Genomic DNA, 27,781 nt, shown 5'->3' on the forward strand with positions numbered 1-27,781 from the left:
ATTTTTCTTTGTATTTAATTTCTGATAGTTTGATTAATATGTGTCTTGGCATGTTTCTCCTTGTATTTATCCTGTATGGGACTCTCTGCACTTCCTGGACTTGATTGATTATTTCCTTTCCCATATTAGGGAAGTTTTCAACTATAATCTCTTGAAATATTTTTTCAGTCCATTTCTTTTTCTCTTCTTCTTTTGGGACCCATATAATTCGAATGTTGGTGTGTTTAATGTTGTCCCAGAAGTCTCTGAGACTGTCCTCAATTCTTTTCATTCCTTTTTCTTTGTTCTGCTCTGTGGTAGTTATTTCCACTATTTTATCTTCCAGGTCACTTATCTGTTCATCTGCCTCAGTTATTCTGCTGTTGATTCCTTCTAGAGAATTTTAAATTTCATTTATTGTGTTGTTCATCACTGTTTGTTTGCTCTTTAGATCTTCTATGTCCTTGTTAAACGTTTCTTTTATTTTCTCCATTCTACTTCCAAGATTTTGGATCATCTTTACTATCATTACTCTGAATTCTTTTTCAGGTAGACTGCCTATTTCCTCTTCATTTGTTAGGTCTGGTGGGTTTTTATCTTGCTCCTTCTCCTGCTGTGTGTTTTTCTGTCTTATCATTTCGCTTAACTTACTGTGTTTGGGGTCTCCTTTTCACAGGCTGCAAGTTCGTGGTTCCCGTTGTTTTTGGTGTCTGTCCTCAGTGGCTAAGGTTGGTTCAGTGGGTTATGTAGGCTTCCTGGTGGAGGGGACTGGTGCCTGTGTTCTGGTGGATGAGGCTGGATCTTGTCTTTCTGATGGGCAGGACTGCGTCAGGTGGTGTGTTTTGGGGTGTTGTGACCTTCTATGATTTTAAGCAGCCTCTCTGCTAATGGGTGTGGTTGTGTTCCTATCTTGTTAGTTGGTTCTCTAGGGTGTCCAGCACTGTAGCTTGCTGGTCGTTGAGTGGAGCTGGGTCTTATTGTTGAGATGGAAATCTCTGGGAGAGCTTTCGCCATTTGATATTACATGGAGCCAGTGGTGGATATTACGTGGTCTCTGGTGGACCAATATCCTGAGCTTGGCTCTCCCACCTCAGAGGCACAGGCCTGACACCCAGCCGGAGCACCAAGACCCTGTCAACCACACGGCTCAGAAGAAAAGGGAGAAAAAAAGAAAGAAAGAAAGAAAGAAAGAAAGGAAGAAAGAAAGAAAGAAAGAAAGAAAAGAAAAGTTATTAAAATAAAAAATAAAAGTAAATTATTAAAAATAAAAATAATTAAAAAGTGGTTAAAAAAAAGAAAGATAGAAGAGAGCAACAAAACCAGAAAACAAATCCACCAATGAAAACAAACGCTAAAAATTATACTAAAAAAAAAAAAGAAAAATAGACAGACAGAACCCTAGGACAGATGGTAAAAGCAAATCTATACAGACAAAAATCACACAAAGAAGCATACACATACACACTCACAAAAAGAGAAAAATATATAAAATACATATAAAAATATATTTTAAAAAAAGAGAGCAACCAAATCAATAAACAAATCTACCAATGCTAATAAACTCTAAATACTAAACTAAGATAAACATAAACCAGAAACAAATATGATTTAAAAATCAAACCCCAAGTGTACTGTTTCTCCCAAAGTCCACCACCTCAATTTTGGGATGATTCCTTGTCTCTTCAGGTATTCCACAGATGCAGCGTTCATCAAGTTGATAGTGGAGATTTAATCCACTGCTCCTGAGGCTGCTGGGAGAAATTTCCCTTTCTCTTCTTTGTTTGCACAGCTCCCAGGGTTCAGCTTTGGATTTGGCCCCGCCTTTGCATGTAGGTCACCTGAGGGCGTCTGTTCTTTGCTTAGGACGGGGTTAAAGGAGCAGCTGATTAGGGGGCTCTGGCTCACTCAGGCCGTGGTGGGGAAGGAGGGGTACGGAATGCGCGGTGAACCTGCAGCGGCAGAGGCCGGCGTGACATTGCACCAGTCTGAGGCGCGCCGTGTGTTCTCCCGAGGAAGTTGTCCCTGGATCACGGGACCTTGGCAGTGGCGGGCTGCACAGGCTCCCGGGAGGGGAGGTGTGGAGAGTGACCTGTGCTTGCACATAGGCTTCTTGGTGGCTGCAGCAGCAGCCTAGCATCTCATGCCCATCTCTGGTGTCCGCAGTGATAGCCGTGGCTCACGCCCGTCTCTGGAGCTCGTTTAGGCAGTGCTCTGAATCCCCTCTCCTCACACACCCCGAAGCAACGTTCTCTTGCCTCTTAGGCAAGTCCAGACTTTTTCCCGGACTCCCTCCAGGCTAGCTGTGGCGCACTAGCCCCTTCAGGCTGTGTTCACGCAGCCAACCCCAGTCCTCTCCCTGAGATCCGACTGAAGCCTGAGCCTCAGCTTCCAGCCCCCGCCCTCCCCGGAGGGTGAGCAGACAAGCCTCTCGGGCTGGTGAGTGCTGGTCGGCACCGATCCTCTGTGTGGAAATCTCTCTGCTTTGCCCTCTGCACCCCTGTTGCTGCGCTCTCCTCCGTGGCTCCGGAGCTTCCCCCCTCCGCCACCCGCAGTCTCCACCCGCGAAGGGCCTTCCTAGTGTGTGGAAACTTTTCCTCCTTCACAGCTCCCTCCCAGAGGTGCAGGTCCTGTCCGTATTCTTTTGTCTCTGTTTTTTCTTTTTTCTTTTGCCCTACCCAGGTACATGGGGAGTTTCTTGCCTTTTGGGAGGTCTGAGGTCTTCTGCCAGCGTTCAGAAGGTGTTCTGTAGGAGTTGTTCCACATGTAGATGTATTTCTGATGTATTTGTGGGGAGGAAGGTGATCTCCACGACTTACTCCTCCGCCTCTTGAAGGTCTCTTCCTCCTTACTTTTAACTGTGACTGCTGCATCTCTACCCTGGGGCTTTTTCTTCTCTTTATCCTTTAGATATTGGTGTTCCTCAGGACTCCATCTTTGGCTTTATCTTCTCATTCCTCACTTGCATGATTATTTTTTACCACCTCCAAATGTCTATGACTCACTAGGCTGTAAACTCCATGAAAACAAAGCCTGGGTCTGTCTTGTTCTGAATTCTACCCCACTGCCTAGCACATAGTCCGCACTTTTCCTGCACCTGTGCCCCAAGCACCAGCCCTATACCCTAGTTGCATCATGGGCCAGCCGTGCAACCTTGAGTAAGTTAAGGCATCTGTACCACAGTTTCCTAATGTTTACAATGGGGAGAGTAGTAATACCTACCTCAGAAGTTTGAGAGTTATATAAATTAATAGAAGTAAGGCACTGAGAATATTGCAAGGCATATAGCAAGCACTGCAAAATTTTAGGTGTTGTTACATATCTAACTTATACTAGCCAATGCCTTCCTGTCTTTACATGGCCACACTAAATTCGATATCTTTGCATATTTTATTCCCTCCATGTGGAATTTCAATAATTCATTTTAAGACACTTTTTTTGGTTAGGATTTTGCTTTCTGTATAAAAGAGGAATCAGAGAGGAAAAGCACTTAGAAAATCCACTTTTGGGGAAAAGAGAACAGTGGAAAATGGTATTTACAAGTTAAGGCATTTAGAAGGCATGTAATAAATGTCACTTTCCTTTCAAATGTAAAGGAATAGATATTGTTAAACATATGGCTCAGGTTTCTCCTTTGTAAAATCTTCACTAACTTCACCACTAGACAAAATTAATATATACCATGTCCATACTTATAAAGTAGCTATATCAAACTGTATTGTATTTGTTTATTTTAAATCTTCCCTAATTCTTAAAGATAATAATGAATCACATGTTATAGGGGTTTTGAAAACAGAACCTCAGAGAGTTAAGCAAATATATATTCAACAAATGTTTATTGAATCTTAATGCCAGAATAGGACCCATTTTACTAATTTATTCAAAACCTAGGAGTGACCCCCTCCCCACTTCCTAAAATCCTGATATCTTATTCTAACATTCAAGATGCTCCACAAAATTCATTTGTCTAAACTTTTCTCTCTTCTCCTTTCAATGAAACTTCTACTCCACACTATCAAACTACACTTGGGAACTCCAAACTATCTTCAACTTTCCCCCTTCCATGCTTTTTGTCACCTCGGTTTCCTTTCTGCTCATACAGTATATTAAAAAAAAAAAAAAAAGACAACAGACCAAAAATGGAGTTACTTATGCTAAGCCCCATGTCAACAAACCAAGATTCTTAATTGTTTCAGTTCTCCCAGAAATGGAACCTTTAACCAGTCAATCAGGAAGCACCTGATCAGCACTTGTTAGGTAATGTGCCCATTAGTCCCCTGCTATCCTGTAAACGAAAGTAACTTTGCAATAACCAACAGCTTTTTTTGCCTAGTATCACTTCCTTGTTTTCACTCCCTTCTGCCTATAAAAGCCTTTCATTTTGTAGAGCTCTTCAGAGCTCCTTTCTATCTGCTAGATTGGATGCTTCCTGATTCAAATCAAGTTTTGTTCAAATAACCTCTTAAAATGTTTAATATGCTTCAGTTTACCTTTTAACATGTATTTCATATATAGTCTTAAAGTGCTGGTTACAACCTGGTAGCTCATAAACCAAATTAGACTCACAGACAAGTTCAATTTCATTTGTAGTTAAATTTTTTTTCTTAATTATATGTCACTATTTAACAGTTAGGAGCTTTCACGTTAAAACCTAGATGCCAGATTTTCTGTGAAAGCTGAAAGGTTAAGCAGACTTAAGTTGTTGCAAAACAGAAGTTGGCTAAAACTGAGTAGAGGCTGCCCTCCTTGGATGCGGCTGGTCTAATGTCACCCCAGTCTGCACTACCACTGTCAGTATTTGACCTTCTGATGCTTGATTTAAGAATTAGACCAAGTTCCAAATAGTCCTGTTTTCCTAGACCCCTGGGGCCCCCTAATCTCAATCACATTTTAGTCCAAAGCACCGATTATTTATATCCTTCATCTGCAATTAATCATATGTTACTATATAGAAACTCTCATATTATTATTTTGATGTTACAGAGGGCTTAGATAAAGAGGCTTTGAGGCAAAGCGGAGGGCACTCAAAAAACTTTACAGGGTGACAATGATAATTATTGGTTATTCATTCAACAAATATTTGTTCTGCTCCTGGTTTGGGGTTTTCCAGACCACCAAGACAATATTCCTGATGCAGTGCCAGGCACCAAGATAAGTAATTCCCATACATGATCCCATTTAACTCTTTGCAACAATGCTATGAAGTAGATTCCCATTTTACATATGAGGAAGCAGGGGCAGACCAGACTTCTAAACCAAGTATGTTTGACTCCGAATCTTGTTGTCTAGTCTTTTGAATTACTGGATAAATTCATCCTTATTATCACTGCCATGGTCCAGAATCTACTTCTTGGCTTCAAAGGTCAAGAAGCTTGATTTCTCTCACTGCAACCTGAGATGATCAGCTGACAAAGACTAACTCATAGGAACTAAACTCTCAAGGGACTTATGTCTTGATCAAAATGTCACCTTATTGTTTTATAAGTGAGACATTCATGATAGCAAGTCAATACATTCTTTTTTTTAAATCTTCGATGCTTCAGAAGGGAAGTCACAACTGAAAGTGGCTTAGGTAAGCAAGGCATCAGTGCAGAATAAATTAATTGAATGATTTTACTGACTATTTCATCCAACTATCCAACTGACTATGCCACACAAGAATCTATCAAGGTACCAGACAGGTACCAGGCCATCCACCTGTTCAGGTGCCCCCCAACCTTATATGGTGATTGAAGCATATTGTGATGAACCCTTATGTTTTGGGATCTTCTCTAGACTCCACACAGACTACCATCTCCCTTTCTGTTATTATTATTTGCTTTCTTCAGTTATAATATAATTGATTAGGCCACAACTTCTTATGCCTATTCAGACTTTGATTTAATTTCCAGGCCTTACTTTCGCTTCTTTTGGACTTGGAAAGAATTCTGTTTTCTAAGGGAACTATGACAAATAGCTAAACTGATTCATTTTAGACTGATTTGGTTTTTTAATTCTCACTTTTCTGGGAAGCACCTTATAGTAGCCCTTACGCACTGCTTCAGGTTCCCATTTTTATTTCATTTGCAAATGTTTATGTTTTGTCTTCCTAACCGGATTGTAACCAATTTGAGGGCAGTGACAACAATAATATATTTGAAGAGCTTTACTATCTGTTCCCATTTTATTCACAAAACCACATAGCAAAATCATTCATGCTAATATTTTTTCCCCTGATTTTTTTTTTCTTTTACAAAAGGTGAAAACTGAAGTTAGCAGAAGTAAATTGATGTACCCAAGCTTATAAAATTAGTCAATGGCAAGACCAGGTTCTAGTCCCAGTTCTTCTAGTCTCTGTTCATCACGCGTTCAACTATTGGTTCGTTGGCCAGAAAGCTCTGTAACATCTTACGGAAAAACCCAAATGAACTTTTTGGCCAACCCAATACATTAGGCTGCTTCTGCATGACCATGCTTAATATTTTCTTCTGAGCCCCAGAATACCACATTGTAAATATTGAATAAATAATCACAGAGGTTTTTTATTGTAATTATAAGCCAGTGAGTCATAATTCTTATTATATGTATCTTAACATATCAACTATATGTCTCAATAATGCAAATGGTTATTATCTGATATTGTTCTAGGTGAGTATTTCTCAACACATGGCCAGTGGCATATCAGCATCAGAGTCACTTAGGATGCCTGTCAAAATGGCAGATTCCTGGGTTTTTCTCCAATTTTGTTGAATGAGACTTCCTGGGGATGGAGTCCAGAAATATGCCTATCAACAGGTTTTCCACCTAAGAGTTAATCATGCTGAAGTTTGACAATCACTGTTCCAAATAAACATAATGAGGGATAGAGTGAATATAAAATATCAGGTTCTCTAGGAAGGGCAATGTCGACATATAAAAAAATATATATTTCAACATATAAAAACAAAAGAGAAGAGGATACATTTCCTTGATTCTAAGATAACCTCAATTGTAAGATACACCATTGATTCAATAATAGTTTTTGAAGAAAAGAGCATTAAATCCTCAAAAAATGTTTAATTCCAAACCTAGAAAATTTTAAATATTAAGAAAGTGAAACTTAGACCTGAGGAAATTCAGTACTTATATTTTAAATGGTGTAGTAAAAACAGAGTTTGGAGGTGGGAAGTTGGACATGGTCTGAGTAGACTTTGAAAGCTAAGAAGACAGAGGACACTTTAAATTAGGGAAGCAAAATGAGCTAATGATTTGGATAGGTATAATTAGTGGAGTGACCAAACCAAATCTTATAGAAAGAAGGTTGCTATTGCATTTTAGTAGCTGGTAAGGGTGGTTAAAAAGAATAAGGACAGATTAAGAAAAGCTTTTACTGCCAGGTCAACTCATGATATTCAGTAGTTAAGGAAGTGCCTTTAAAGGTTTTTCAGCGGTAGGTGGAACTAAAGGAAGCACTGTTTAATCTAGCAATATCCATAATGTACTCAAAGGAAAAGAAATTGTAGAGAAATCAGTTAGCAGGTTTACCCCAACACGCTCACTAACCTAGAACAGCACCAGAGAGAATGGAAAGCAAGGCTTGGATAAACCATTGAGGAAAGTCAAATCCTGACTTGACTTGCACTTCTGGAAATATATCTGAGGAATATAATTATAAGTACAGATATAAAGATTCAGTTCCAGGGACTTCCCTGGTGGTCCAGCAGTTAAGAATCCACGTTCCCATTGCAGGGATCCCGGGTTCGATCGCTGGTCAGAGAAATAGATCGCATATGCCACAACTGAAAATCCCGCAGGTCGTAACTAAAATAAGATCCCGCACGCCACAACGAAGATCCTGCATGCTGCAACTAAGCCCTGGCACAGCCATATAAATAAATATTAAAAAAAAAAAAGATTCAGTTCCAAGGACATTGATTGCGGTGAAGTTCATAATAGTTAAACAATGGAAATGATCTAAATATTTAAGAAACAGGGATTGGTTCAGTCACATAGTGGAATATTATTAAATCACTAGGAATGTTGCAGATGAATGGATATTAATGCATAAAAATGTTCACGATAGATTGATAACTGAAACAAATGTGTTTAGAATGGTCTAATTCTTGTTTACAAAAATATGTATGTGTTCAGATGCCTAGAAAAGTTTGGGAAGGATAGACATACAATGAAGTATCACTAGTGTTATTTCTAATACTTCATTCTACATAGTGCAACGAAGGGTGTTTTTTATTTTCCTCTTTTTGCTTATCTTGTTTTCTAATTTTTCTAAAATGAATATGTTTTGGTTTTCTACTAAAAAAGCAAAATTAATTATCTCTTTACATTAAGCATTTTATATTAAAAAATAGGACTTGTTGACCATGAGGAAACTAAAACAAAACTACTTGAATATTTTAAGCCTGGGTGACAGAGACTGACACTTATATGGAAAAATGTGGGAAGGCCAAGAACAAAAAGCATCTTGAGATCAGGATTCTATACATATCTCAAAGGAGAGTGTATAGAAAAATGGCCAAAAGACTAACTTTGGAGCAGTGTGGCGTTCTGGGAGAGTAATGAAAAATAACACTGGCTATAGAAGATGAATTTAGAAACCTTTTTCTCTTGCTAAGGTTTATTTATTGGCAGTAGGAATGAGGAGGAGAGGCTTCGCTTAATGCTAGAATAGTAATTCTCAAACTTTATCGTGTATCTGAATCACCTAGAGGTCTTGTTAAAACACAGACCTCTTGTTGCTGGGCTTTACACCCAGAGTTCCTGATTCTGTAATCTCGGTGGGACTAGAGAATTTACATTTTTAACAAGAACCTAGGTGATGTTGATACTGCTAATTCCCAAACCACATTTTGAAAACAATCATACTAGAGTTGAGAGAGATCTGTTAAGTTGGTAGGTTGACAGGGGAGAAATTTGTTTGAGGAGAGAAGTCCTAAGGCATGAGATGTACTTGATTCAATGAGAAAACCTGAACCAGATGAGCAGAGCCAATTCCAGAGCCTCTTTCTCACAAGGCAGAAGAGCCCTGATCATGGAGGAGCAAGGGGGCTCTAGGGAAGGGAACTGGGTTGGGATGGTACAGTGAGAAAGAGCTGGAGTGTGGGGAATTAAAAAAAACAAAAACAAAAACAGAAACAAACCTTAATAGCTGGTGTAATACCAGGGGAGCAAGGATTCTGAGTTGAAGGTGATGGACTATATTCCTTTAATTCATTCCTGGTGAAACCCATCTGGACCCATATTTAGGTCCCACTTTTAAAAAAGACTACATAAGTAAAATTGAGAAAACTGTTTTATTAATACTGTAGCATTTTAGAGCCACAGTAAAAGGGAAAAGAAGGTCATTTCCCTCCAGTCACCATCACACATCTTTTTTTTTTTTTTTTTTTTTTTTCTTTTTGCGGTATGCGGGCCTCTCACTGTTGTGGCCTCCCCCGTTGCGGAGCACAGGCTCCGGATGCGCAGGCCCAGCGGCCATGGCTCACGGGCCCAGCCGCTCCGCGGCATATGGGATCCTCCCAGACCGGGGCACGAACCCGTATCCCCTGCATCGGCAGGCGGACTCTCAACCACTGCGCCACCAGGGAGGCCCTATCACACATCTTTAACACCACCAGAACAGACTAGCATCTGGTGAAACAGCATGTAGTAGAAGCAGTACCTGGTAGAATATCATAGGATTGAATTTGTTTCCGAACAGGTGTGAGACTCCTCATGGGGGCTCTCAGAAATAATTAAATAGGGGATGTACTTTACAGGAGGCTGGAGTTTCTGCATAGTCAGTTGAAGGCCAGAGCCAGGGCAATTTGAGTTACATGGAAACCCTTGATTTTTTTTTTTAAATCTTATTTAATTAATTTATTTTTTAACATCTTTATTGGAGTATAATCGCTTTACAATTGTTAGTTTCTGCTTTATAACAAAGTGAATCAGCTATACATATACATATATCCCCATATCTCCTCCCTCTTGCATCTCCCTCCCACCCTCCCTATCCCATCCCTCTAGGTGGTCACAAAGCACGAGCTGATCTCCCTGTGTTATTCGGCTGCTTCCCACTAGCTATCTATTTTACATTTGGTAGTGTATATATGTCCATGCCACCCTCTCACTTCATATCAGCTTAACTTTCCCCCTCCCTGTGTCCTCAAGTCCATTTTCTACGTCTGTGCCTTTATTCCTGTCCTGCCCCTAGGTTCTTCATATCCATTTTTTTTTTAGATTCCATATATATGTGTTAACATACGGTATTTGTTTTTCTCTTTCTGACTTACTTCACTCTGTATGACAGACTCTAGGTCCATCCACCTTACTACAAATAACTCAATTTCATTTCTTTTTTATGGCTGAGTAATATTCCATTGTATATATATGCCACATCTTCTTTACCCATTCATCTGTCAATGGACACTTAGGTTGCTTCCATGTCCTGGTTATTGTAAATAGAGCTGCAATGACCATTGTAGTACATGACTCTTTTTGAATTATGGTTTTCTCAGGGTATATGCCCAGTAGTGGGATTGCTGGGTCGTATGGTAGTGCTATTTTTAGTTTTTTAAGGAACCTCCACACTGTTCTCCATAGTGGCTGTATCAATTTACATTCCCACCAACAGTGCAAGAGGGTTCCCTTTTCTCTACACCCTCTCCAGCATTTATTGTTTGTAGATTTTTTGATAATGGCCATTCTGACTGGTGTGAGGTGATACCTCACTGTAGTTTTGATTTGAATTTCTCTAATGATTAGTGATGTTGAGCAGTCTTTCATGTGTGAAACCCTTGATTTTAACTCAGAATTTTATCACTCTCTCTCTTGGGTAGAAAGCTAAGAGAAGAGGAGTAAAGGTATATATGCCCTGTACCTGTGCAGTAATCTGCTCAGAGCCAATTTTGATTCAGCTAACAATAAAGAACCATCACAGTTTTAGTAGAACCATCAACAAAATAAAAGCAAGATATTTGAACTATAGCTCTAATAGGTTTATGCAGGATAACATGAGGAACACAAAACCATAGGCTGGGGAATAACTAGAATGCTGTTACACTCTAGTAGGAAGGTGATAAGGACTCAGCTAGGAAGTGGCTATAGATGAATGAAATAGTAAAGGGGTGTACAATATCAGCAAGACTTGATAGATGAGATAATAGTAAATAAATTAGGGTAAAAGTCAAATATAGCATCAATTTTTCTGTCATGGGAGCTATAAAAGGTATGATCCAACTATGAAAAATAGCATTTTAAAAGAATTATCATTTTGAGAGTTAGAGATTTTTTTTGGATTTCTTAAGCCTGAGGTAATAATCAGTCTGTGATTTTAATTAGGGGAGTATAGCTTAATTCCTCTTTAATTATCTCACACTAAATATTTTTTCTCATCTGAATCTTTTTAAGTTACTGCTTGTACTACTCCTTTAGTATTATTAATTAACTTCTATTCTCAATGACCAATTCATGTGAATGTCTTACTTCCCAAAGCAGATTTTGCTCTCCCAAAGAATAAAACCAATGTTTTACACTTGTATCCCCCATATCTCATACTCTGGCACTGTAACTCCATACTGACTAAGTAATACTATTTTATAGCACATGGTTCAGATATTCTTTGAAAAATATAAAGGATATATAAAAAATTATGATCAATATTCTGAGATGAAAGGTCAGGATGCCATCAAACAATATAAAGGAACTAGAAAGAACTCTTGTAAATTTAATATACAATAGTGTCAATAAACAATGCATTTAAAATAATTGAAAGACAAATTTGAGGAAATCTCTTAGAAAGAAAAGATAAATAAAATTAGAGAAAAGATAAGATTTATAAAAGAAATGAAAAAAGAAATTTCCCAGAACTGAAGGACGTTTCTACATTGAATGTGATCACCAAATACCCAGCCCAGTGAATAAAGCAAGACCCACCCAAAGGTATATCAAATACTGAAATGTCAGAACACCAAGAAGAAAAAGAAGATCAAATAAATGTCAAAGAAATAGGTTATATACAAAGGATCCAGAGTCCAATAGTATCAGACTACTCTACAATCACCTAGAAGCTAGAAGACAGTTGACCAATGACTAAAATGAAGAAAAAGTATCTCCAATGTTGAGTTTTATATCCAGCCAAACTATAAAATGTAAAAGTAGAATAAAGGTCTAGCTATTTTCAAACAAACATGACCTACAAAAATGGGCTCTTTCTCAGGAAGCTGAGAATATGTTCCACCAAATCAAGGAAACAGGGAGACAGGAGATCCAAGACAGAAAGTAATCAACATGTAAGAGAGGAAGAAGGAATTCCTAAAACAACAGTAAAGAGAAATCCCAGGATGACAGCTGTGCAGCAGGCCTATAAAACAAGTCCAGATCAGAGCAAGAGAAGTGAGTGTTCCAGGAGAGATGTATCCAAGATTAAAATGGGTGTGAGAAGTAACTTGATATGGTTGACCGTACTGGTAAGTCTGCCTGAGTTAGTGGTAGGTGAAGAGTAAAGCAAACAAACAAAATGATGAGGCAATTGTTAATTCCAGGGAAAACAAAACTTTAACAAAAAAAGTAATCACAGTCACAGTAAAATACCTGATTTAGTGGTGAATAACATATATATAACTCTAGTGCTTTAAATTTTGAGTACTTTGATCAAAAATTTGAAATAATTGGGAGGTTGGAGCAAGAGAAGGAAGAATAGTGTGAGAGAAAAGAACAAAATCCCCATCTTTCATGGGAATAAATCAGTAAACAATATCTACAATTTTTTTTTTTTTTTTTTGCTGTACGCGGGCCTCTCACTGCTGTGGCCTCTCCCGTTGCGGAGCACAGGCTCCGGACACACAGGCTCCGCGGCCATGGCTCGCGGGCCCAGCCGCTCCGCGGCATGTGGGATCTTCCGGGATCGGGGCACGAACCCGTGTCCCCTGCATCGGCAGGCGGACTCTCAACCACTGCGCCACCAGGGAAGCCCAATATCTACAATTTTTAAATGGAGAAATCAGAGTGGAATCATGTTGCTCAGAAATATGGAGATAAGGAGCTAAAAATATCTAGGAGTTGAATGGGACTGCTTCATTGTGGAGGCAGAGAGCAGAGAACTGCTTTGTTTGTACATAAACTATTTGACTTTTAACACTATTACATCTGTAACTCTGACAAATAATTTAAGAATTTTGGATAGTAACCAGCTTATTTTAAAATGTATATTTTATCTCACAATTAACTAAAGATGCAAATAAGCAAAAAAGAATGAAACATTTTCCAGTTTATTATCTTCTGACATTTGTCCCTAGATGCCACTCTCCACCTCCCTTAGAAAAATACTATGTACGTTTTCACAAACTTAAATACATATATTTGGTCATCTTGACTTACATAATTGCTGACAACATATGAAAGGAAAACTGGTTCTGTTTCTTTGTTATAAATAAGTTATTAAATTATGCATGTGAACATTTGAAACATATACTAATAAAAACTAACAGAGCAAGAAGATTTATCTAAGTAGCATCTTTGAAAAATGGTGAAAGGTCATTATTTGAGATGCTTGTTTCATGATTTTTAGCTCTTCTATGGTTTCTGGCCTACAAATGATTCATTCATTCAATTTTTTTCATGTAATACACCATTACAAATCTCCTTTTTATAGTCAAGGCACCTTGCAAAGTTCCGAATTTCCTGAAATCTGTAATATTCTCACTTGTACTTAATGATCTTAAATATTGTAAAGTGCTTAATCTAGCAACATATATCTAAATCTGTTAACATTTGCAATTATTTTTCAGGGAAAAATTCTACTTTGAACAATAGTATTTATTGCTTACAGATTGACATGGAGACCTAAACTCAATATTGTGAAGAAGCTTTCTATTATCTCTTCTAATTTTCCTCGTTGCCAAGAGTTGGATAAATATCATAACATTGTGTCACTGTAAAAAGGTGGAAGGAAAGGCATTCCACCTTTTCAGAGTGTTGCACCTTTTTTCTACATTGTCAGGAAATTGTACTGCCCAAGCAAATATTTAAAATGTAGCAATAAGAAAAAACCTCTAGACAGTAAACCGCAAGAAGATATGAGCCCTTCCTCTTATTCACCATGGCATCCCCTGTGCCAAACATAGTATCCAGCAATATAATGGGTATTGAAATATGTTAAATGAGTGAATGCAACACTGCTTACTAATTTCGTCTATCTTCCCTAATCAAAAGAGATACAAAAAGACCACATTCTATTAGGTATCAGGAATTTATATATCTGACTACGAAGAAGACCCGTTTGTCAAGTTTTGGATCCCCAGAACCTAGAAAATATGGAAAGACAAAAAAAAAAAAAAGTCCTTGTCAGGAACAGATCGCAGTGGGTTAGACTAGCACCCAAATCCCCTTTTATTTGTCACCAACAAAACTTCCAGCCTACTCTGTCTGCCCTCTCTGAAAACTGAATGGCCTTAAGAGGAGTAGATTCTCAATAGAAAAGTCACTTTTTCAGGAACAGGCACTTCCCACTCCATGCAAAATGAGGCCAAGTCAACAAAACAGCAAAGACTTGGCTAATGCAAGCACAAGCTAATTTATTATGATTGGCCCAAATTACCCACTTTTTTTGCCGCGCAGGCCAATATCCACAACCGCACTGATGCCTCATGTAGGGCGAACGTTTTCACCAGTAGCTGGTGAGGAACACGGTGTTTCTCAGCCAAAACCGAGGGAGACTGGAAATTGTGCAGTGCAGTAATCCAAACACCTCGAGTGGATTCCAGTCTTTAAAAATCTATATCTCGTAAGAAATTCCTTCCATTTTCCATATTACAAGCTGGGGAAACAAATCTCCGGAGCTCTTCAGGGATGAGCTCTTTTCCAAATACTACAACCACTGCCACCTCCCCATCCCTCAGTCCAAGGCTGAACCACACACGACCCAGTTCTGAAGGGTCACATCTAGCTGACCGCCTACCCAGCTGGCCTTTAAAGAAGCCGCGCGCGGTCGAGCTGCCCCAGAGTCCAACTTCCGGCCACAAAATGAGAGGATGTTTTCCTCCTGGCCACACCCTCCTAGCCTCGCCCTCCACGCCCCGCGCGAGCAAGAGCGCGCGGGCGCGCGGGAGGGGCGGGGCCGCGTAGGCGGCCGCTGCGAGTTTCGACCTCCCTCAGCGGCGCGCAGGAATGCCCAGGGCCCACGGACAGCGCGGCGGCGGCGCGCGCGCGCTCCCGGTGCCCTCCTCTTGACGTGCCTGGCCCAGGCCGCGCAAGGGCGCTGTAGCTGCCAGTGCCGCTGTCATGGCGTCTGAGGCGCTGTCTGAGGAGAACCCGCCGCGGTCTCTTTAGAGCGAGGGGCGGGCGGCTGGGTATGGAGAGCGGCCCCGAGAGCCTGCAGCCGCTAGAACACGGAGTGGCCGCCGGCCCGGCGCCAGGGACAGGTTCTCCGCAGGAAGGGCGACAGGAGACCAGGCTCGCCGCTGGGTATGGTCCTGGAGTATGGGCGGCGGAGAGCAGCGGCGGGAAGGGGCAGGGGGCGGCAGCCGCCGGGAGGAGCCTCTCGGACTCGGCTTCTCCCGCCGGCTCGCCTCGGGTTCTCGTACCCTGCAGCTCCCTCCCGGGCTTGGACTTGAAGGGGAGCGATTTGGAGAGTCCTGCTGCCCAGAAGGCGCCTCTGACAGGGCAGCACAAGGTGACCGCCTCCCCGGAGGCAGCTGAGGCCGGAGCCGACCATGAGTTGGGTCCGGCCGGAGACGCGGGCGCCCTCGCGGATCCCGCCGGCACCTGCCAGGCAGAGTCGGCGGCCGCGGGCTCCGAGGAGCCCAGCAGCGGCGGCGGCCTCAGCAGCAGTTGCAGCGACCCGAGCCCTCCCGGGGAATCGCCGAGCCTGGACTCCTTGGAGTCGTTCTCTAACCTGCATTCTTTCCCAAGTAGCTCCGAGTTCAATAGTGAGGAAGGAGCTGAGAACAGGGTCCCCGAGGAGGAGGAGGGCGCGGCGGTGTTGCCCCGGGCTGTGCCTCTGTGCCGAGAGGAGGAGCAGGAGGAGGGGGAGGCAGCCCAGGTGCTGGCGGCCTCCAAGGAACGCTTCCCGGGACAATCTGTTTATCATATCAAGTGGATCCAGTGGAAGGAAGAGAACACACCCATCATCACGCAGAATGAGAATGGCCCCTGCCCTTTACTGGCCATCCTCAATGTTTTGCTTCTGGCCTGGAAGGTACACTCCGCAGCTTTCTATTTCCTACAGCTTTCGGGGAGGGGGAACACGGGGCGAGGGAGCTGCTGCCTGTCAGCTGATGGCTTCTTCCTTTTTTTCCCTCATTCATCAATCCATCCCTTTTTCTTCTTTCATGAAACTCGTTCTGAGACTCTCTTGTTGGAAGAGTGTTTTCATATGTATGTCAGAAAGAATTGCCAGCAACCTCAGGTCTCTCTTGTAGTGTTTAGTGATGAGCGTTCAGCATTCAGCTATGGCTGATATACTTGGAAACAACCGGGACTAGGAGCATCCTAAACCCTTTGATTTATTTTTTTAACCTATATTTTTCTGTGTTATTCCTTCTTACTGACCTTATCACATATGCAAAAGAGTGAAGAAATGGGGAAGGTCATCTTCAGAAGTTACCATCAATCCGTGATATCAGGGTGCAAGTTTTGATGGTTACGTTTAGTCTATTTTCCAACTCCTGCTTGCTCCATTTGGGTGTGGATACTTAAGGACATGGTGCTGGGGAAGATGTGGCCCCTTAGACAAATTCCATTTAAGGAAAAGCAGTGGCCTGAGACCTAATTACCATAACTTCTTGGTTTTCAAAGATTGTTTTTATTTTATGAATGATTTTTACGTGCCTCATTTCTTTGACTCTACTTAAATAGTCTGGCATTATTACCAGTAACCACACATCAGAATGTGTTAAGGGAGCTAATATTATAACAACTAAAATAAGAAAAGATATATTCAAGTTAAAGGAGCAAAAGAGGGAAGGGCCCTTCAAAAGGAAGTATATTGAGGACTCAATATATTGAGGACCTGTAAATGAAGTGTCTTATTTAAGCTTGCAGTTTTAGAGTGCTGAGAAGATGCATCTTAGAGTACATATTTTACTTTTAAATTGAGAATTGTATCTATAGATAAAATGTTCCCTAGAAAAAAATAATCTGGATTACTGTGACTAGTTAGGAAGAAAATCAAGTAAAGGAAACAGTGTTTATTAAGTCCCCTCATCTTCCTTTCTAGCAAGGGCTAATGCAAAAGAAATAAGATTATATCTTACCAGTATCTAGTACATAATGGCACTAAAATGTTTTGAGAGAAAACTGCCTGCTCTTGAAGAGCTGTTGAGCTATTTGGAGTTGCAGCATCGACTTACTTGAAATTACTAAAGAACAATGCAAGACAATACACTATAAATGCTAGGTTATAGGAAGCAGATTGAAATGCATTAGACATCCCAAAAGGGGAAGTTTTCCTTTGGTCTGGCATAGTTCCAGAGAGCTTCATGGAATTTTTAGATCTTGAAGGAAGCTTTTAAGGAAAAGTAGGATTTAAAATAACAGGAAAATGGAATTCCTGGGAGAGGGAAGGGTATAAATAAAAGGGATGAAAATAAAATGGATAATGTGTGTGTGTGTGTGTGTATGTTTTGGATGACAGGAGCGGTAAGTTCATATTGCAGGATAATAGAAAATAAGATCGAAAAGGTGAAGAGCTCCTTGATGAAAGCCCTTGAATGTCAGACTAAGGAGTCAAATTTCATCCTATGAGCCAAAGTCCCCAGTCTTTCTATCAGAAGGAGTAACAGTTTCCTTTAGGCTTTTCTCACTTCCTAGTTTCTACAAAGTACTGCAGAAGTTCAGAGGAAAGAGCAAGTACCGTGGTCTCAAATATTTGGGGATAGATAAGCATTGAATTGGTCTTTGAAAGACGGCATACATTTGGGTTCCCACTATATGTGAGGTACTAGAAATACAAAGATGAGTAAGATGCATGTGTGCCCTCATGTAGCTCATTAGTAATGGGGAGACAGACATATAAACAATAACCACATTGCAATGTAGAATTTCTAAATATGCTATGGAATTACAGAGAAAAGTGTAATTGGGAATGGAACATGTCAAGGGAAAGCTTCACAGAAGAGGTAACCTGTGTACTGGGTCTGATGGATGAGTAAGAGAAGTTCCTTCCGGGCTTCCCTGGTGGCGCAGTGGTTGAGAGTCCGCCTGCCGATGCAGGGGACACGGGTTCGTGCCCCGGTCTTGGAAGATCCCACATGCCGCGGAGCGGCTGGGCCCGTGAGCCATGGCCGCCGAGCCTGCACGTCTGAAGCCTGTGCTCCGCAACGGGAGAGGCCACAGCAGTGAGAGGCCCGCATACCGCAAAAAAAAAAAAAAAAAAAAAAAAAAAGAGAAGTTCCTTCCAGGCAGAGGGAATAGTGTGTTCAAAGATGCTGAAGCAGAAAAAGGTTTGTTCTATTTGGAGACTCCAACCTTGCTTGGAGTGCAGTGGAGGAGGAGAAGGAAATGGCAGTAGCAGGAAATAAAATTGACAGGTGGGTTAGACTCTGAATGAGCAGGCATGCTAAGGAACTTCGAGATTGTTTTATAAATCTTTGGTTCTTAGCCTCTTTTCTGCCTCAAGGCTATTGATGCACACGAAAATTATTCATCAGTAATCATCAGTGATTGATGGGGAGAGCGATTAAGAGAAGCAAGGTTGGATAGAGCAATGTTCTCAAAGTGAGCCAGGGCTTCTGAGGTCAGTACTGTTCATAATAGTACTAAGTTGTTTTTTGCCTTTTTCGCTCTCATTCTCTCAGTGTCAGTAGAGTTTTTCAGGCTGTATGATGTGTGATGACATAATTGCTCTGACAGTTAACAGAATCTGTGCTCGTGCATTCTTGTGTTTAAAATTTCTCTCAATTTTTATTTCTAGTATGGTAAATCTTGAGATATAATCCACTTAAACAAGAGCTCTTTGGGATCCTCAATAATTTTTAGGACTGAAGAGGGTCTTGAGACCAAAAAGCTTGAGAAATGCTGTAGTAGAGAAAAATAGTAAATAGGGTATGAAGGTAGTTGTCAGATTTCAGAGGACCCATCATTAGACATGTTTAGACTTTATATACAGCTGATAATAGGAAGCTACTATAAATTACTGGATAGAGGGATGACATAAAGAAAGGGGTCTTTTCATTTGAGATTAGACTGGAGGTGAGATTGTAGTGAGTGTAGCGGGAAGAATTGATGAGGATAGCTCTTTTGGATGGGAAATTTTCTGCCCCTTCTCTCTGATGAGGATAATGTCACAGCCTAAATGATGAATTGATTGCTATCTGGATATAGGAAATGAAGGATGTGACACTTTTTCTAATCGGGTAATAAAGATTGGTTGGATCATTCAAAAGGTAGAGAATGTGTTTTAGATGGGAAAGTTGATGTCAGAGTTTGGCTGTGTCAGGTTGGAATTGTCTGTTAGTGGGACATAAAAATACAAATGTTCATTATGCCTCCAGAAACATAGAGTGGGCCTCAGGAAAGACGTCAAAATTATGAGAAAAATTGAACTGGAGAATTATTGCATAGATATAAGTATGGTATCTGTGAGAATAAATGAATTCTCCAAAGAGAGTGGTGAATAGTTCTCAACTATTTGCCATCCCAGTATATGTGAGGAACTACAAATTGCCATTATAAACATCCTCCCTCTATTTTCTTGCTCCCTCTTCCATCCAGTTCTCCAGTAGACATAGAGAAAACAGAGGAATAAAGAGGAAAACAGAGGAATAAAGTTGTTGGGGAGAAGAGAATGCTAAGCGGTAAAGATGAGAGTGTGTAAAAGAAATCAGTGTAGGCACAATTTGAGATGTAAATGAGAACTAGAGATAGGACAAAGTCATGATAGTAGTGTGGGAGAGAGACTCTAATTTAAAAAAAAAAAAAAAGGTCAGTTATCATTGTTAAATGCAGCAGCATCAAGGAACTATTGGAGTAGGAAAGATTTTGCCAAAAAGGACAGATATGAGAACAAGGTCGCTAAAAAGTCAGGATAACATGGAATCCTCAGAATAGGTGGTAAAATTCTCTTCAGAGGAGAACAACAACAATCTTTTTTTCTGAAGTAATGGAAGGAAGATACAAAGACAAGGTCATGTTAAGATAGAGAGACATGAAAATTGAGGCCTCATTCTCCATTTTGGCAGAATAACAGATGATCTCATCAGTAATAGCTATTGAACTTGCCAGTAATTAAGGAGAGAAGTTGTAAAGCATCGAAGGGTGAATTTCGTGAGAAATTTATGTTGTGTTTTGAAGAAGTTCTCATCTCGTTGAAGATTATGCCTAGGAATTTGAGGCATAAGCAGAAAGTAGTCAGTGGCCATGGATAAATTGGGGGTATTCTTTTAAAACTTCTAGTATGTCAATTTTGCTTCCCCCCCCCCCCCCCGATAGTTCTCTCATCCCTGGAAATAGGAGCAGGAAGAATGGCTGGTTAGGATTATCATGTATTGGGCTTTTCAAGGGTTGCTTCATGGAGAGTCAATGGAATTAAGAATTGAAAGTAAAACAGTTGATCATATTTTTGGGGGAAGAATGAAGTAATGAGAAAAATCAGTAAGGAATTTCCTAGCGGTCCAATGGTTAAGGCCCTGCGCTTCCACTGCAGGGGGCGCGGGTTCAGTCCCTGGTTGAGGAACTAAAAAAAAAAAAAAAATCAATAAACTGAATACATTAGGAAGATTTGAGTGGTTCAAAGGAAGTAAGTGCCATGATGATTCTGGGTGAGAGATGACAGTTAAAATTATCAAACATGGTAAGTACTGAGTTGGAAATGTTGGAGTTTTAATGAAAAGTGTTGGTTTAGGACTGATGGAAAGTAGGTGATCATCACTAATCTGTAAAATAGTTGAGCTGTGATAATCCAACAAATCAAGAAAGAAGGAAATCTGTTTATTAAATTTAATTCAAGCTCAAATTTCTAATTCTCTTTAGCTGACACCAGGTAAATTGACCCAAATTGAAGTCTTAGAATACATTTTCATTTTGCTTCTTTATTTTAGACTGTTTCTGGTGTTTTTTTAATAGTTTTTCTTTAATCTTTCATTTTATCTGTCATAAAACAATGCCATTTATAGGTTTATTTGAGGGCTGTGACCCAATTAATCAGTTGTGTTTATAAAAATCAACAAGTCAGAAGATATATAAAATATAAAATTTACTTTCTGATGTTATTGGCCTATGTTATAAATACTGAAGCAAAGTGATGGGTACTTGGAAGTTCATTATGCTGTTACTTTTTGGCTTTTCCATATGATTCAAATTTTGCATTATGAAACATTTTTAAAAGCTTCTGCCTTAATATTTTTATGTTTATGAAGGTATTACTTTAATAATAGAGGGAGTCCCTGCTTTGTCACACTTTTGTTTTCTTATAGAAAGAATATAGGTTCTAAAGCCCACATACTCAAAATATATATATATACACACATACACACATATATATAACTTATACTGTACATTGTAATAGAAGACATATAGTATTGTAATATCTAATCATTATGTATCTAATTATTATGTAGCATTTTAGTGGAAGACTGAATGCACTATTCTGATTTAAGATGCTGGAAGCACATCCCCTCTCCTCCCTAGTCCTTTGGGTGGGAAATTCTTCCTCTTCTTCCTTTGCTTAGCAGATGCTGAGACGATCTCCTACTCCACATCAAGGGAGGAACAGCAGGATTCTTAAGCAAGTTTGTTTACCTTAGGCTTGTTGTTCCAGACATTAAACCTAGAAACTATCAATATAAAATAAAAATTGATACATTTGATTCAGTAAAAAACAAAAAACTTAAGGTTAAAAAAAAGGACAAAAAGATACCCCTTCCCCAAAAAAACTTCACCAGGAACTAAGTCAAGTCAAAACACACACTACAAACTAAGGGAATTATCTGCTAGATTACTCTATGTGTCTAAGGCCTAATTTCTTAATTTACAGAGAGCTCTTATAAATTAGAAAGAAAAAGATGAGTGACCCAAGAGCAAAATGAGCAAAAGGCCATTAGCAGAAAATTCAGTGAAGTTCAAGAGGACATATCCTCTGTCTCATTATCACCTGCAGAGGGTGAGCTTCTTACAAGAAAGCTTTTGCTCTAGTTCTCCCTCCCTCCTTGATGACTTTTCTTTTCTCATACCTTTTCACAGATACCTCTTCTTACTTTTGACTAGGTTTTACTTTCTTTTTTCACCTCCTGACTCATAGGAATATTGCAACTGCACAAATTTTCTCATATTCCCCTTTTCCTAAAGTAGGCACAAAGCTCTTTTGAGGATTTCCAAGTGTATTACTTATAAAAATGGAAAAACAGGTGGTGAGCTGAAGATTCCATTTTAGCCTCTGCCCACCCTGTTTGTTTTTTTTTTTTTTTCTTTTTGCGGTATGCGGGCCTCTCACTGTTGTGGCCTCTCCCGTTGTGGAGCACAGGCTCCGGATGCGCAGGCCCAGCGGCCATGGCTCACGGGCCCAGCCGCTCCGCGGCATATGGGATCCTCCCAGACCGGGGCACGAACCCGTATCCCCTGCATCGGCAGGCGGACTCTCAACCACTGCGCCACCAGGGAGGCCCTACCCTGTTTGTTTTTTAATATAGATCCTGTAAGAAGAGATTAAAAACTTCACACAGTGGTAGAGTTCTGTTTACACAAAAGGTGCAAGCAACACTTCCAAGGCTTTCATTTCCAGTCTTTCCTAAGAATTAGGATTGGTGTAATATCTCTGGGTTTGTCAGATAAAGTGGATATGGGCTGATGATATTATGAATACTCCCTGTGGTGGTTGTCCTATTAGTGATGTCCTCTCCCTTTGCTATGAGTAGTCCTTCAGTGGAAAACCTTCCCATTCTCCTTCCATCCTTGTCTCTGTTAAGTCCCAGGTGAAGGACATTTGAGCACAGGTGGTATCAGTAATCCTAGGGCTTTGAATAGTAACAGTAAGTACTCAATTATTTTTATGTCGATACTATGCTAAGTATTCTACATGTATTATATGCATTTTCTCTTTTAATTTTCTCAACCACATCATGAAATCCTTGTGTAGATATTGTTCCTATTTTACGTACATAGAAAATTGAGGTGCATAAAGTGTAAATAACTTACCCAAGGTAAGTTTATACCCACTCCAGAACCTGAGCTCTTACTTCAGATATTTGGTTGGAAAGTTGAAATTCAAGGTAACAGTAAGCCTGGTGGACAATAGGCCTGGGACAAACCAGGGTGGAAGAAGAGCTAGTGATAAAGTCAGAGAAGCAGAAATAGACTTCACGATGCCTTAGAACAAATCCTGGGGATCTGTTCTTTGTATAGATTCCTTCTGTTTTTAGCCCCCTGTGTTTTATCCCATGTCCTCTTAATTATCTGACACTTCCAATTTCAGAGCCTTTCTTGAGTTCTGTGGTGAATGAGCTTGCCTTTACCATCAAAGTTTATTAAGTATTTTCTTTGATATTTTCAGTAGTTAAGTTTTCTCTCTCCTGCCACTACCCTAGTTCAGGCCACTTTCATCTCTCTCCTGGACTACTTTAGTAGCCTTTTAACTGTTCTCTTGTCTCATCTTATTCTCATCTGTCTTTCAACCAATTAATATAAATGTTTCACTGTCACTTTTTCTTTGGGTATATTTTCAGCATGGTAAGCTTGCTGAGCTGCTTAAATATAAGTCCAGTGAAATTTGAACTAAAGATGCCTTTTTTTTAAGTTGTATTTATTTATATTTATTTATTTTTTATAAATTTATTTATTTATTTTTGGCTGCCTTGGGTCTTTGTTGCTGCACGCAGGCTTTTTCTAGTTGCAGTGAGCGGGGGCTATTCTTCGTTGTGGTGCACGGGCTTCTTATTGTGGTGGCTTCTCTTGTTGCGGAGCATGGGCTCTAGGCGCACTGGCTTCAGTAGTTGTGACTTGCTGGCTCTAGATCGCAAGCTTAGTAGTTGTGGTGCATGGGCTTAGTTGCTCCACAGTATGTGGGATCTTCCCGGACCAGGGCTCGAACCGGTGTCCCCTGCATTGGCAGGCGGATTCTTAACCACTGCACGGGAAGCCCCAAGCTGTCTTCTTTTATTATACATCTTTTACTGGTAAAATTTCACTGGAAAAATGTTCTTCATTGTTCTAAAACCTTTGAATTGCATATAAAATAGGACATTCTTGAAAATCTAATACATGTGAATATATCTGCAGTTTCTGATGGTTTTAAATAGTTTTAAATAGGCCTCGATATTACTCTGAGAATGGGGTCTAAGTTCTGATAAACATTGAGGGTAAAGGTGTTTCAGACTGGCCGAAGTTGAAAGTTGTCTCTTATTAAATTTTCCTGATTTGAAATACTGATGGCATGTAGAAAGTTATATTTTTAGTATTTTTAATTACAGTAATTATTCTTAATAATAAATGAATATTACCTATAAGAAATTAGAATATAAAGCATGATGTATAATAGCTTATAATACATGTTTATTTGCTGGAGCCAGAATTAAAGGCATGTTGAAAGGATCCTTAAGTTTTTTAGCCCTTATTTTGAAAAAAGCTGCATTTCGTCTCTTTGATTCCCATTAATAATACTTATAATATTATTTCTTTACAATTTCAACTTAAAAAAATTACGCATACTATATGATTTGCTGCATATTCACAATCAGTGAAACTTGAACTGAGAAGAAATTTTTTTTTTTTTTTTGGGCGCGCTGTGCTGCTTGCAGGATCTTAGTTCCCCAACCAGGGACTGAACCCACACCCCCAGCAGTGGAAGTGCGGAGCCCTAACCATTGGACCACCAGGGAAATCCCAAGAAATTGTATTATTTAGTGATCCTTTTTACCATAAGTAATGCAAAAACAGACTACAGCACAGGAATCAAATAATTCACGGACAAATTAAAAATATTTGTCTCCTGGGACTTCCCTGGTGGCACAGTGGTTAAGACTCCATGCTCCCAATACAGGAGGCCCAGGTTCAATCTCTGGTCAGGGAACTAGATCCCACATGCATGTCACAACTAAGGAGCCTGTGAGCTGCAACTAAGGAGCCTGCGAGCTGCAACTAAGGAGCCTGCCTGGTGCAACTAACTAACTAAATAAATAAATATTAAAAAAAAAAATTTTGTCTCCTGAGTTCTAACTCAACTTTCTGTTTGAATGTCCAACTAAATTTCACAGTTATGAAGCAGACATCATTTTCTTCTACAAACTTACCTTCCCTTACCAAATGTCTTATTTTTATTAAATGTATGGATCTTAAGTTTTAGAGTTCCCTGAGCCTTAGAGTCAACTTCAATTTTTCTTTTCCCATCATCCTCCACTTTTCACTGGTCACAAAGTTCTGTCAGTTCTTCATTTAAAATATATTTCACGGGACTTCCTCGGAGGTCCAGTGGTTAAGACTCTGTGCTTCCACTGCAGGGGGCACGGGTTTGATCCCTGGCTGGGGAACTAAGATCCCACATGCTGTGCGGCACAGCCAAAAAAAAAAAAAATACACACGCACACACATATATATACATATATTTCAGATAATGTTTTATATAAGATTTCATTGAAAGAAAGTGTTGCTGTTTTTAGAAGTCTGTATATTAATTTTGTATCCTGGAGTTTTACCAAATTCATTCATGAGTTCTGGTAGCTTTTTGGTGGTGTCTTTAGGATTTTCTATGTATAGCATGTCATCTGCAAACAGTGACAGTTTTACTTCTTTTCCAGTTTGGATTCCTTTTATTTCTTTTTCTTGTCTGGTTGCTGTGGTTAGGACTTCCAATACTATGTTGATTAAAAGTGGTAATGGGAATTCCCTGGTGATCCAGGGGTTAGGAATCCGCTCTTCCACTGCAGGGGGCACAGGTTCAATCCCTGGTCCAGGAACTAAGATCCTACAAGCCACACTGGGTGGCCAAAAAAAAAAAAAAAAAAAAAAAAAAGTGGTTGAGCATCCTTGTCTTGTTCCTGATCTGAGAGGAAATGGTGAAATGCTTTTCACCATTGAGTATGATGTTAGCTGTGGCCCTGTCATAAATGGTCTTTATTATGGTGAGGTATGTTTCCTCTATGCCCACTTCGTTGAGAGTTTTTATCATAAATCGATGTTGAATTTTATCAAAAGCTTTTTTTGCATCTATTGAGATGATTATATGATTTTTTTGTCAGTTTGTTAATGTGGTGTATCACATTGATTGATTGTTGCAGAGCACAGGCTCTAGGGCGTGCTGGCTTCAGTAGTTGTGACACGCAGGCTCCAGAGCACGGGCTCAGTAGTTTTGGTGCACAGGCTTAGTTGCTCCGCAGCATGTGGGATCTTCCCGGACCAGGGCTCGAACCCGTGTTCCCTGCATTGGCAGGTGGATTCTTAACCACTGTGCCACCAGGGAAGCCCCAAACTGTGTTTCTTGAGTACTTATTAATTGGTATTCTAATTAAACATTTAACAATATTCTTTGGCTGGTCGTTTTCATACTTACCATTAGCTATATAAACTGTTCCTTATTTCTTTGTTATTACTGGGTCCCGTGCATTTCTCTCCCCCCTCTCCTCTATATCAAAATTATAGGTATCAAAATCTTGGCATATCACGTTTGAGATGTTTTACATTTCTCTTCAGGATATTAACATTTTAAGCAGGTTTTGTTATTTTTATTTTTGGTCTCTCTTGAGTCTTTTCTCAAGTACACTTCACTCTTCGAATGACTAAGAATTACAGAATAATTGGGCTGAATTAATGATGCTTTATCCTATAGTTGAATATTTGGAGTTGTAGTAGCTATTTCCTTTTGTTAACTTAAATATTCTTTTGTTAATTTAAATGTTTAATATTAAATATTTTATTTAAATATTAATTTTAATAGAAATCTAGTTAGAATAATAAAATATTTATAGGATAGGACATAATTTATTTTCCTAGATGATAAAAGCTTCATTTTATTTGGACTCTATTAATTTGAAACTGTGTGTGAATATGTACTAAGAGGTTTTGCTCAAATTTTAGGAAGAATATTTAAACTACTTAGAGTACCTTCCAGGTGTCCTTGAATACATTAATTTACTTGTAAACAATATGTTATAGATTATTACTAAAAGAGGACCATCTGAGAACCTAGGTCATACTTCATTTGTTTGTCTGTTTTTCATCATAAGATTTAAAATTTAGAGAATCAGACAGAATGCCACAATTTTAAATTCTGTATCGTTAGCTAGCTTTCCCATAACCTGTTTTTTCTTTAACAGACTCTAAAGAGACAAAGGAAAGGAAGTCTTAGGATCATTAACAAAATCTTCAGCAATTTGCTTTTGTGGTGATGGTGGTAGAGGGAAGCAAAAAGAGAAGCAAGCATCCAGGAAGATCATTTTGTGGTTAAAAAAACTAAGATCTGTTGATGGCTCCAAAGTATTAGTGGGAGGGAGGCAGACATTTCTTCACTATTATACTCTTTTGTCCCTAGCTTTAGTGAACATCCAGAATATTTTGTTGGCTAAGATTCGGGAAATGAATATACCACTCAGTATGCTTGGGAATAGTTAAAATATTTGCGTATTTGTTGTCCCACTTCTAAAATCTCTATAAAGGTTGTCATTTCCTATTTCAAATGTTTGAAGCAAGACATGAGAGGCAGTTGTTATTATTTGGGAATTTCAAGACTAAACCCTGAAATCATCTATTTGTAGAAATCTAGGATTGTAGAATGTATTTCCCAAATACATATACTTGTTAGTGCCTTGGTTTCTTATTGACAATTTTATAGTGGGATTACTACATTGACCAAAAGAGGATAAGCTATTTGTTTATGGGATTTTCTGGTGAATATATTTCTGCACTGAATTTGTCTGAAATAAAAGAA

General features: G+C 39.5%; 1 protein-coding gene across 3 annotated transcripts in view; it reads left to right on the plus strand.

Annotated features, from left to right (window-relative positions):
* The first annotated feature begins 15,161 nt into the window (after nt 1–15,161).
* The window catches only part of MINDY2 (MINDY lysine 48 deubiquitinase 2), an 87,581-nt gene continuing 74,961 nt past the window's right edge, over nt 15,162–27,781 (plus strand). For all 3 annotated transcript variants that reach the window (XR_014293749.1, XM_082617722.1, XM_082617723.1), the window contains exon 1: nt 15,162–16,129. Coding sequence is in view for 2 of the 3 variants with exons in the window: in XM_082617722.1 (XP_082473848.1) it covers nt 15,284–16,129 (846 nt within the window). In the remaining variant the exon portion in view is untranslated. The remainder of the gene's footprint in view (nt 16,130–27,781) is intronic.

Source organism: Mesoplodon mirus (assembly GCF_964341445.2).
Source record: "Mesoplodon mirus genome assembly, chromosome: 4".
Classification (NCBI taxonomy): Eukaryota; Metazoa; Chordata; class Mammalia; order Artiodactyla; family Ziphiidae; genus Mesoplodon; species Mesoplodon mirus.